General features: G+C 34.2%; 1 protein-coding gene across 2 annotated transcripts in view; it reads left to right on the top strand.

Moving 5' to 3' along the window:
* IL1RAPL1 (interleukin 1 receptor accessory protein like 1) overlaps positions 1-12,853 on the top strand; it is a 697,132-nt gene that overhangs the window by 421,994 nt on the left and 262,285 nt on the right. For both annotated transcript variants that reach the window (XM_010394520.4, XM_010394522.4), the window contains exons 4-5: positions 1,149-1,335; positions 2,431-2,584. In XM_010394520.4, the coding sequence (XP_010392822.2) occupies positions 1,149-1,335; positions 2,431-2,584 (341 nt within the window). The remainder of the gene's footprint in view (positions 1-1,148; positions 1,336-2,430; positions 2,585-12,853) is intronic.

Here is a 12,853-nt window from a genome sequence, read left to right on the forward strand (position 1 = left end):
GGACTCTAGAGTTCTTTGAATTGAGTTTTCTTATTCTTTATCCTTAAGCATTTCTATCCCCTCTTATTGAACAGAAAAAGGAAACAGATATTAAGAAATTGATCTTTGAGATTCTGCCATGTCTGATACACACAAGTCCATTATAAATAAGCAATCAGCTTATAGAGGCTGAGAATGGTGATAAGGAGATGAATGTTTCCTCAGTGCTCTCTGCAGGATCTTCTGTCAGCAGGTCAGGGGTAAAATGCATTTACGAAACAGTAGGAGAGAAATCTTACACCATCACAGTGTGCTTCTGGGGAGTACTCAACTTTATACACTCATTTGCTCCCCACCTGGAAACTCAAATGAAAAAGAAAAGAAAATCAATTCAAGTAATTTTGTCTTTTTTCCTGTCTGAATCACATAGTGGAATGTGGGAAGGCAGACAAAGTTCACTATTCTCTGGCTGCCTTGCTTATCAACATCCAGAAGCAGATGTAGTAACAAGTTTGAGGAGAGAACACAAGCTCATGAAATCTGTGGGTAATGCAGAACATTTTGTCCTGGGAGTATGGGCATTGAAGGCTACGGTCAACAAATTGGCAGTGCCTTGCCTTGGATTGAAACATCCTTCATTCTATAATTAATCACAAGATTCTTTTTAATTAAGGCTGCAAAACGTTGCCACTTCCATTTTAAGGCATGCTCAGAGCTGATGAATATGTGGCTCTTGGTGTGTTGCTCGAGTTCCAATTTGTCATTTTCCTGTGGTACCACAAAATGATGTCTCCAACCCTGAGAGCTGCCATAATGGTGTCTGTGAGCAGACTGTGTGTCTAGTTTCACTGGTAAATACATGGATCTTTTGTTGTTTACTTATTTTTGGGGAAATTGTTCTCAAATATACAGTAATGACACTAATGTTAGAAGGATTTTGATGAAAGGGAGAGACAAACCCTTAGTTACAGAGTAAGGCCAACCAGTGCCTTCTAAATATTGTAATTAGTCAAGAGAAAGAAGCAAAACTATGGTGGCCAGCTATAAAACAGACACAAAATACGTCAGATTTCCTAAATTTTGCTTCAAATGAAAACCAATTTCATGTACATTGGCATTTATTTTTTTTTTCATATTAGACTTTTCTTTCTATTTTTATTGCATTACAGAAACTCAACTTACTGTATGAAAGTGTCCATTTCGCTGACGGTGGGTGAAAATGACACTGGACTCTGCTACAATTCAAAGATGAAATATTTTGAAAAAGCTGAACTTAGCAAAAGCAAGGAAATCTCATGTCCTGAAATTGAGGATTTTTTATTTCCATTTAGGGAGCCTGAAATTCTGTGGTACAAGGTAAGGACTGCAAGAGATTTATAGCTTAAAAAATATATTATGTTCTTATGATTTTCTTGATCTAAAAGTGTTATGAAACTTTGATTTTTTAAAATTTTATCAAGAAAAAACAACAGAACCAATGATAGAAAAGAATGAACTCATTAGAGATGAAATTCAAATGCTTCCTTTGGTAAACTTTATAAGATACCTATGCATGCTTTACCTGAATGAACAACTTAATTTTGCAGAATAAAATTCAGCAAGGACTACCAAAACTTTGCTTTCTATATATATACTTAAAGTTATATTTGCATATATAATTTCATTGTTTTTTTATAAATAACTTTATTTAATATTGTGTACTGATTTCTAGATCATTACTTAAGGGCCAAGTTCTTGCAAATAGTCTTGCCTGGTGGCAGTGCAGGACAATTTATTATGGTATACAAGGCTATGCTACCTAAAAAGTAAAATTGTATGGCCTGGAAAGTTAATGTCCAAATTAACTGATAGCATATCTAAGATAGGAGAAATGTAGCCAACTATTTGCTTATTCTCATCTTAGAATTTGTGTCTGTAATAAAATATTTTTGTAGATTAAGAATGCACCTTTTCTAGGTTCAGAGGGTGTTGATTCTAAGATGTTTTTAGAAAGAGATATATAGCATCCTTATTTCTCCTCATTCTCATCTTCTTCTGTTTCTCTACATTTTTTAATTATATATTTTTTTAATTGAATTAAAAAGAAAAATATAATTATCCTCTGCAGCCTGAGCTGCTGGTAATATCAAAGTCATAGATTGCAGACATAAATGTAATGATAAATAAATAAATTAAATAGGAGCCACTCAGCAAAATAATATTAAAAAAAAAAAAAACCCACCAAAGGAATCAACTCCCTTTTCTTGCCAGAGGCATAAATATCAAATCAGTTAATAAAATTCTTTTTAATCAACACCTAAATAGAGTGGATTTTTAGATATTTAGTTTATATAAATTTATAACTAGCCGGGGCTCTTGCCTAGCCACCTTGGCTTTGGGTAACATTGTCCACAGTGGTCCAGTTTAAGTGTAAGAATGCAATCACTGAAGTTTTATATTCTCTTTAAACAGGAATGCAAGTCAAAGACGTGGAGATCAAGTATTGTGTTTAAAAAGGACACTCTTGTCATTCGGGAAGTTAGAGAGGATGACATTGGAAATTACACTTGTGAGCTAAAATATGGATTCTTTGTTGTCAGAAGAACGACAGAGTTGACGGTTACAGGTAATTACAGGCTCTTTCTATCTCTTTTATTTAGGAAAAAAAGCCCACTGAATATTGTGGTTCAAGTTGGGTGTTTTTGAGTCGTACCATTTGCACACAACTTTGCTGTGTGCCTAGGTATGAATGGTTGAAATGGTTGATACATTAAAGCTGTCCTGAATACTTCACAGTGGTATCTGTAATACCTTGACAAGTCTGGTTTTTTTCTGTTCCAAAAGCTTGTGGGCAGCTTTTTTTTTTTTTTTTTTTTTTTTTTTTTTTCTTCTCTCTCTCTCCATTGAGTGGGAAGTGTGGTCAAGGAACAAGTGAATTCAGAAAGCATGAACTCTAACAGAAAAAAAAAAAATCATTAATTCTTCCTACTCTGTCATGTGATTAAATTACTTGGGACATAAAAATAGGTGTAGCAGTAACTCCATGCTACAAGCTCTAATTTTCTTTGGACATGAGAACAGCTGTAGCCACAACCCCAGAGCAGTAGCTCTGTCCCAGAGAGACCATTGCAAGGGTGTGACAGGTGCTTGAGCAGCACAAGATAAGGGACAGGAGCATTTTTACTGTTACTCTCTCCCTACTTTCTCTAGTTCATATTTCAAGAACTTCCTGATCTCAATCGTTATGCACTGTGGTTATCAATTAATCTATTTTACATTAGTCTGATTATTTTTTTAATCCATTTAGTCTTGGCTTCAAAAACATTTTGAAGTATCAAGTTCCACATAGTAATTATGTAACATGAATAAACACTATAATTCAGCAAACAGAAATTGCATAAGATGCATTTAATGTAACCTGCCTTTAAAACTACCATATCATTATTTAAGATCCATTATCAATGAAAACAAACTATATACTCTAATAGTAATGTCCACAGCAGCAGAACAGTGTAAAGAGTGGTCCATTGAATTTTCAGTTCTTCACCAGACCTCTAAACTCCATTGTACAGTAATGTAAAACATATAGCTGAACATACATGTAAGTTAGAAAATGAGCTTTTACAATTATAGGATTACAATGGAAGGCAGGAGTACCTCATGATCTATGTAATGCTGTGTAATTTCATGGTATATTTTGTAAAAAAAAGCAGAATGGGGATTTTCCTGGCAAATTAGAGGTGAACTAAATCCATGTGGTTGACAAAGAGGCTTGCATGTATGAGTTCTTGCACCTTCAAAGTATCTAGTAAACCGAGAAACAAATCTTCAAGAATAATTATATAGGTTGCTCTTCATCCTTTTTTGTATCTAATATATAAATCTGAGGCACACCAGCAACTAGTAACACACTTATATTAAGCATTAGGTTGACTTGCAAATTTCCTTTAATGGTGAAAAAGTTTGTTTTCTGTTTCAATGTATCCCATTCTCCCTCCACATTAACAGAAATTACAGTGAATTAAGGAATGCAGTTTTCCTATTAGATAAGTCTGGAAATCATACTGTTTAAGTTCTTTTGGGAGATTACAAGTAATCAATCATATTTATTTAAGCTCAATAAGCAGGATCTCTTTGTTGTTGTATAGCATTGATTTATTTGGTCAGTACAGACAAGCAATTACTGTCGAGTGATTAATCTCACAATAAACATCCATATACTCTGTTTGATTGACTCTGATATAAAGAAAGCAGAGAAAGGTTCTTCAAGTGTGTGATTTATACCAGAAGGAGGTTGTCAATTATCTTTTGCAATATTTGATACCTGGACTTGGAGAGTACATATTCACTGCATCTTTAAGTGACCCCTTCTGTCCCTGTGGCTGGTGTTCCACTGCACAGCAGTATTTCAACAGGCTCAGACTGACAGAAAAGAGAAAGAAAAAAAAAGCATTGGAAGCAGATTCATGTTACTATTTGTAGGAATAGTTTAAAAAAATGTAATTCATCGCTCATACTGTAGGTAGGAGTTCAGTATTTAATGTTTAACTAGACAGAGACAGAAAGAGACTTGGCTGATTTTGATGTGCTAAAAATGAATGAATGCATAGGGAGGGAAATATTCAATTTCCACCTCTGCAAACCCCAGCAGTTTAAGGACAACCTCCAAGTTAGTAAACTCCTTTGGTAGTACTGTGGGTCTTCATATTATCTTTATAATATTATGTGAATAAATAGAACAAGCAAATAGATTTACTCACAGTACTACTAATTTTTGTTACACCTGTTCCTCACCATTTCTTCTCTCTGGGCAAATGCGGATGGTCACCCACTTAAGGATTCCCTTCTTTTTCCCACACAATGCATTTTGGCAGAATTGCTGTCTTCTGTAGGGGAGCCTGCTGCCCTTACAGACTATTAACTATGGATGTAATTATATACACACGTTCTTTTCAATATTGGTATTGTATATTCTTGTTATGATAGCCTCAGTGCTTTACACCTAAATACCTGTGTGCCTCATAGTGAGACGTGGAATGGCTCATATTCTGATTTTTCATTAAAGTTGAAAGATAAGAAGGGAATTCACACATTTTGAAAAAGAGCAAACTCACTTAATAGGCTGTATCCATCTAATCTAAATATAGAAGTTGAAAATCTATAAGCCATGGAAAAAGATAACTTTCATACCTTTTAAAAAATGCGAAAAAATTGCCCCTTCTTAGCTTAAATTATAAGCACTCAGTGCCACCTTGGGTACACCTTTATAGTAACAACTATTTCATGGCTCACTTTTTTGTTTGTTGTTTTTGGGGTTTTTGTTTTGTTTTGGGTTTGGTTGTTTTTTCATTGATCTTAATGAAAACTTTCAAATGTTTTTGAAGATCTGTATCTCACACTGAAAATATATTATTGTCTTAGTAATTTGAATCAATTTCCTAATTGTTCTAAGGTTGGACTTAGAAATTACCATTTTTCAAAACAAAAATTATTCACTGATTATTTTAGCTTGTAACTAATGAAAATATTCACATAAAAAGCATAATTGGTAGGTTATTTGGTTTGTGGTTATGCAATTAAACATTCTAAAATGTCCTCCAATTTACAAAGTCATTTCTAGGCTTTTATACTTCAGATTAGCAGTTTTTCTTTTATGTATGGAATTTTAACTAAGGCATACCTGCCCTCTCCGACATACTTGATTAAGAGTATGTTTAGTACTGGGAAAGAATCCTATTAGAAAAGTATAGTGTTAGTTTAGTCATAGTGCACAACATGGGTCAAAAATATTTTCCTTCAGTGATTTATTTAAATACTAGGTTTAATAGTATTCTTTTTTTTTTTAATTATAGTACCAAGGCATTTGCAAACTCTTTCCACTTTTGAAGGGTTTCCTTCAGGTCAAATGAAGTCCAGCCTGTGTCTGAGAGAGAATATACCTGTCCCTACTGCAATAAAATATAGTTCTCCATCATGAACATCACAAAACAAACAGACCCCATCAGCCTTGCAGTTGGAACATTACTTATTCACTTCCTCCATGACCGTTTTAGTTTTAAATATTAAAATACTTCTTCCATTCTGTTAAAAGTAAGAAGACCTTATATCTTGCAGATGGAATCAGAGCTAATCAGCAGATTCTTAATCCTGAAGCCTTTCCTCAGAGATACCCTTTATTTTCTTTATTCAATGATTAGACCCCTAGAAGTTCCCTTGAAAAAAACTCCTGCTGGAATGAGCACAATTTTAGATTTACAGATTTCAGCATGTTTACAATCAAGCTATAGGAATATATATTTTTTATTATTTATATTCAGCCTGCTTGGTTTAACGAATTTCTGCAATAACCTTGAAAGTGCCAGTTCACTCTTTTCCATCTTCAAGCCATTACTTTTTTTCATTTTTAGTTTCTTTTGGCAAAAAAAAAGGAATGCAATTTTTCTCTTTCAGTTACGCAGTAGTCAACTCTTAGTGTTGCTTAAAATTTGGGATATGTTGAATAAGTTTTGTCTCTTTTGCTTTCTGACAGATTTAGTCTTCATTAGCTTAGTAAGAAATCTTAAATGACTACACGTATGTATGTATTTTAAGGGCTGGAAAGATCACTGTAAAAATAAATAGTATGAAGAAATAATTATGAATAAATTATATACATTGCCTCACAGCTCATGACATGTGGATGTTTTATGCACAGCCAGCCACCATATATTGTGAATAAAAAACCAAAGAAAAAACAAAGAAAGGGACACACACACACACACAAGCATATACTTTGAAAGTTGTAGCCTGCTTCAAGTGGAGTGTATTCTAACTGTATAAGACAAAATGTTCACCATCTTTTTCCCCAAAAAAGTTGGCTTCGATTTTTTTCCAGGTGTGCTGCTCTTTCTTATTCAATAAATCGCAATGCCGAGAGGTGCTGCCATAAGTATGTTCCTCTTTATTTTTAGCAGGTGCTAGGTGAGAAAAGTATTAAAGAACAAAGAGGGTTGTTTTCCAGGCATTTATAGCTTTAGCGCAAACTCTGCTTGGTTTCTGAAGTTAATGACAGGGATAAACCATATTGAGTGTACCCAGCGACTCCTTGATTCAGCTGATCCTAATAATTATCAGAACTGATGTTCTTTCCTTTGGTTCATCATTAATTAAATTCAATTCCAGAACATACTCAGATAGAAGTTCTATTTAACATTATTCTGTGCAAAGAATAATAAAATATAAAGCAAACAACAGATTCATTATGAAAGCAGCATGTTCGAAATCCTAACCTAGCATTTTAAAATGCATAAAATCCTGTAGGTTTACCAAATTTATGGCAGTAGAATGGGATGAATGTTTTTTTTTTTTTAATTAGAAATGAGTGATCTTTTATAGTGCAATCATTTTAGTACTCCTGAAAACAAGGGTCTAAATTAATTTCCTGTGTGCATTTGAGTAATAATAATCAAAACATTATGTAGATGTTTGATTAAAATGTTCTCTATGATTGTTTATTTAACATATTTATTGTAAATCAGTTTAGAGGGTTATTCCAAACCAGCCTCATATGAAGACAGCAATGAGCAAAGCTTTATGTGTTTTACTTCAAAGGAAGTGCAGATGATGTCATGTTATTTATGTTATGAATTAAAATTATGAATTAGAAAACCAGCTTCAGCAATTTAGCCAAAGAAGAGGTGCAAAAGTTAAAGGGAGACAAAATTCCAGATTAATATTCAATCTTGCTGCTGGTGACTTTCTGGCATTTCTTCCTTCATGATATGCTGAATTGAGGTGCTCACAAAGACCAATTTTAATTATCAGAGATTATTCCCATCATAGTCAGGGTAGAGAGAAGATCCTCTAGACTGTAAGTCAAAGAAGGAGACAAAGCTGGATGGTCAAAACTTATTTAATAAAACAGATAGGACGTGGCCTCTAATAGTTGATGATGCAGTCATGACTTCTTCTGGAGTCCTGTACTCCCTGTGGACAATATGGTGCCAGTAAAAGTTAGGGGTGTGTTTCAATAATTGGTAAGAAATAGAAAAAATCTTATTCCATAATCAAAATGAAGAATTCCACTTAAATTAATAAATTAGATATTATGCAAGAAGTCCAGTGCATTACTGTGCATACTATTGTTAAATTATGTCAATTTTGCTTATTTCTAACCACAGCATTACTATTATAGACCTGATGTCTTTTTTTTTTTTTCCTGAATATGTTGAGGGTTTTTTTCAATCTTGTTTGTAAAATTAAAGACTTAAAGTTTAAAATAATAACTCCAACCAAATCTATTTTATTACATCAGGTGAGAGTAAAAAAAGTAGGGAAATGACATTTCCAAAGTTATGAAAGTTCGTTTGTGTGAGTCAATTTCCCTTTCTTCATGAGTCATATGAGAATATTGAAACAAAAACAGTGAGTGGATGTTGTTACCATGATTGTGCTTCCCATTGTTTCAGTTTAGTGTAGTGAAGTTGTTAAGATAAACTCCATTCTACAGAGAGAGAGAAGCTGCAGACAAAAATGTTTATCACAAAAATGTGTTAGTGACTACTAAAGACATAAAAGACATATAAACCCATAGCTCAATAATATCTTGCAAAAATTAAATAAATCTGTTGTTCAGGCATCCAAGATGCATGTTAAACAACCTTTTAAAAAGTAGATAAATTACATTGAATGTTAATGTTTCACATTATTGCTATGGAATCAGAAGACTTCATTTTACTTTTACATTCCCCTAGAGTATTTTAAATCCACCAATACTATCCTAACCAAGCATTTATCATTTCCAAAGCTTTTCTTATACTGCTTTAGATAATTTATATGTACAGTGGAGTCTTCTAGGATGGTACTTTAATAAACCAGAGTTTAATATGTACCAGTACAATAGCATATGGACTTTGTGTTGCTCCCATCCTAAAAACAATCTGTACACACTCTTAAAAACAGTCTATACACTATTAGACTAACTGAATATTTAGCTTTAAAATGGAGAGCACTTTTCCAATGCTTTTAATGGTTTTCATTTGGCTTAGGCAAGTTCTAATCTCAGAGCTACTGAGCACAATGACTTTGATAGTACATATGTTCAGGGAGAAATTTCAGACAATACATGTATCTGAAATAGTTGCAATTGTTTTTAGAAGCAGAAAATTTTTACAGAAGAAAAGACATCCTATTTTAACTGCAGCAATATCAGATGGGGAGAGTGTTAACAGAAGACTCAAAATCATTTAGAAGGTATCTAATATATATTCCACTATATTAAAAGAGTAAATTCTCTTAAAATCCTCAGAAATATTGTCATCTCCCCTTCACCACCCCCCCAAGGAAAAAAAAAGGCTTTTTTTCATGCTATTGTCTTATACTATTAATTAATCACCCAAAATGTAGTATGTAAACAATAGAAAAACAGTTTATATCAAAATTAACAAACAACTTTTACTTGGAATTCTATTACAAGTGTGAATCAAGACTGAAATCTTAGTTTCTCTGTGACTGATTCCATTTGCTCATTGACTTAAAGAGTTAATATTTGATCTTTTGACTTTCTGGTTATGGAAGATGAGAATTGATGTTACTTTTAAAAATTGAAATCAGTCTTTTTTAAATTCCAGCTCTGCAGATCACCTTGATGTTTTATTGGTTATTCTGTCATTCAATTTCTTTCAATTAATGAATGAAATCATTTTCTAAAGGTAATTTAAATATTCTTTCTTCATGCTTTAGTAACTGGCAAAATGCATGGTAGCTGCATAGTGACCCTCCAAGACAGGATGAACAGCAGACTAAATTTTTTTTATACCGTAATAGAAAGGGAAACCCTGCCCATCTATTTCTACATTACTCTAAAGTACAGATTTTAATTTTGAATCTGGCTAAAACTATAGTTCTTCCCAGTTTACTCACTTTGGTAGACAGTTCTTAGTGGAATAAATTTGGGTAAAACATCTACTGACTGCAGGGCTAAAATTAAGCAGTCAAGAGAATTCACTCTGTATTCTAGGGTACTTTATCTGAAAAGTTTAAAAATTAAAGATATGTGAAAAGGGATAGAAATTACTAAATAAAAATTGTGTAATAATTTAATTTCCGATGTTTTACTTATCTATGTGAGAGCTTAATACAGGAAAACAATTTTACCAGCTTGTTTTTTTTTCTGTGTGAATGTGATAACACACAATAATTGTTTGAATATGAAAAGTAAATTGGAACCAGCAATGACACTTTCCCATTTCTTTAATGCAGTTTTTCCTTTTGCTTTGGAGTATTATATTCACATCCGGAACTGGATTAATTTAAAAATATTAGATACAACTTCATAGAAAGATGATTCAAGAGTGATATAAATTGGTGAATTTCCTCCACATTCTTTAAACAAAATGAAGACAGAAGAACTAGAGTAGAAAGATGGCTATGAGTTTTCTCCTTTTCTAAATCATGCTGTTCACCTCACTGCATTCTTCCCATGTTAAACAAGAGGATCATATTTCTCCAGACACACGATATGACAACAAAAATTCCCAGTCCTTAATAAGCCCTTTATGGAGCCACTACTCCCACAGCACAATTTTACTCAAGTTGTGGAAGGTTTATTTATAGTGATTACATGATTTGTTGCATGCTTTTTCTTCCTAGAGGTAAAAATCCTCTCACCAAAGTTTAATATTTACACCCAGTGGAATAGGAGCTGTCTGCTGTTCCTGGCAACTCCATGGCATGACTGATACCCTCTTTATGCCAATGCACTGAACGTCAGATGAGTTGAATTCTACAGAATTCCACTTCCATTTCTTGACTGTCCAAGGGTTTTAGTTAACAAACTCAAATGTAGATTTATAATATAGGCATCTAAATCACATGAATCCTGCTCTAACATTTCACGGTTGTTATGGTTATAACCTTTGGAAATGGTAAGCTGGCTCTACATAATATTTTCTTGTTATAAAACAAGCACAAAAATTCATGTCAGCTTTTCAAAGCAGACAAGTACAAATCTGTAGTAGAAATATTTGTTTTTTAAACGAGATGTACAGCTGGGAGAAAAAAAAACCTGCAAGCTTTTGGGTGTACAAGACTGTCTTTAGATCTCAGGGGCTTAATACACAAGTTGGTCTAATAAAATATATTGCTTCTACCTTGTTATGTCTAAAGTGACATTACTGTTATTATTTTTCATGGTATTTCAGTTTTCTTAGGATGGAATCACAGCATGCATTTCTTTAAGCTAGCTGCAGTGTACAAAATAAGTATAGGGTTTTTTATTAAAATATTGCTGTTTTGATTAATATTGGCAGTTAGAATAAACTGTGCTTCAGATGTAACACAAAGTTTCCTTTTTACATTCTGTGCTTTCTTTGAAAGTGATGATTGCGGCTACAAGACAACTGGAAGCTTTCCTTTTATACTTCACTATTCTCAATTCAACGCAAACTAAACAAGGAAAAATGAGTACTCTTTGAAAACAAAGGTTTTAATTTGAGCGCTGCAGTAAACAGAATAAATGTTTTATTAGAAAGTAGGTGGGTTATGGTGCTTCGCTGTAGAGATGGTAAATTTATTATAAGTTCCTACTTCTGTTCGGTGCTTACACATATCTTCTAACCGGGCATTTTTAATGTTGCTATCAATAGTCTTTAATGCCCAGGTGGGTAAAGAAGCTGAGGAGAGAAGTGATTTTTGTTTTCTTTTCATATACCTCTGCCAAGAAAACTTGTCTCTTCCACACACATCCAAGACGGAAGTGCAACTTTCCGTGAACATCTGGTTCCTCCACAGCTTTGAGCCTGGCACTAAAGCCCAAGCACCAGTTGCCTTATGGCATCCCATGCTGGCTGGACCTGTCCTAATAAGCCACCCCCTCTGACTCTTTGCATTTTCACTGAAAGGCTTCTATTTTTGTGTTTTGGAGTTGGTAATTGCCTCTCAGTTTGTGATTTCAGTGGCCCAAACCATCCTCTCTCAAAACCTCTTTGCATAGCCTGCCCCATGAAAGCACAAACCAGCGACGCACTTCGGGTCTTGGCGTCACACCTAAGACATGCAGCAGGAGGAGGTACCTTTGTGGGGGCCACCCTGGCTCCCCACAAACCCTGCTCTGGTTGTTCCTGCCCTCCAGCAAACCTGCCCATCCCGCCCTGGGCAAAACTCGGGTAGACACAGCACAGGATCCAAGGCTTGGGAAGAAAGGCAGCACAAAAATAACCCCTGAGATGGAGGCAGCAGGGACCACTGCTCCTGCGGGGTCAAAGCAAGCACCTTCCCACCTGGACAGATCCTCCAGCCCAGCAGCCACCCCTCCCTGCAGTGGCAGAGCGTTGGTGAAACACTGTTTTTAATTTTCAGGCGTTTTGTTCCTTCAAAACAATTCCATCAGTTTTTCAGAATTTTTGAGCTAACATTCAGAATTCAAAAAGTCACTCATTAATAACTAGGCAAAGGGCAAAAAATGCATTATGATAAGCTAATTTAAATAGAAATAGGCTCATTCCTCTGTGTGGGTTGCATATGCTTTTTTATTTTTTTAATTTAATATCTATATTTTTATGAGTAAATTCAGTTTTCTGAGGAGCTACTCTGACACCACCAGGAAGAAAGAAAAATTAAGGCTATGTGAACTGTTTGTCATTTTCATACAGCTAGCACTATCTAGACTTTTTGCTTATATTTGAGCAGTGACAGTTTAGTGGGATGAATGAGAGGGCAGGAACAGAGATTTAGGAAGAAAAGACAATTGCAAAATGTGGATAATTTGACATTTAGTGGAGATTATATGATCAAAACAGGAAAAGCATTCATTTCTTCCCTATTCTCGTGCACAAATAAAAAGCTGTACACTTAATAGGAAATAGTCCTATGCAACTATTTCTCTTACTAAGAGAGGCTCAAAAGATGAAGAAAAATG

The sequence above is a fragment of the Corvus cornix genome, chromosome 1, assembly GCF_000738735.6.
Source record: "Corvus cornix cornix isolate S_Up_H32 chromosome 1, ASM73873v5, whole genome shotgun sequence".
Lineage (NCBI taxonomy): Eukaryota > Metazoa > Chordata > Aves > Passeriformes > Corvidae > Corvus > Corvus cornix.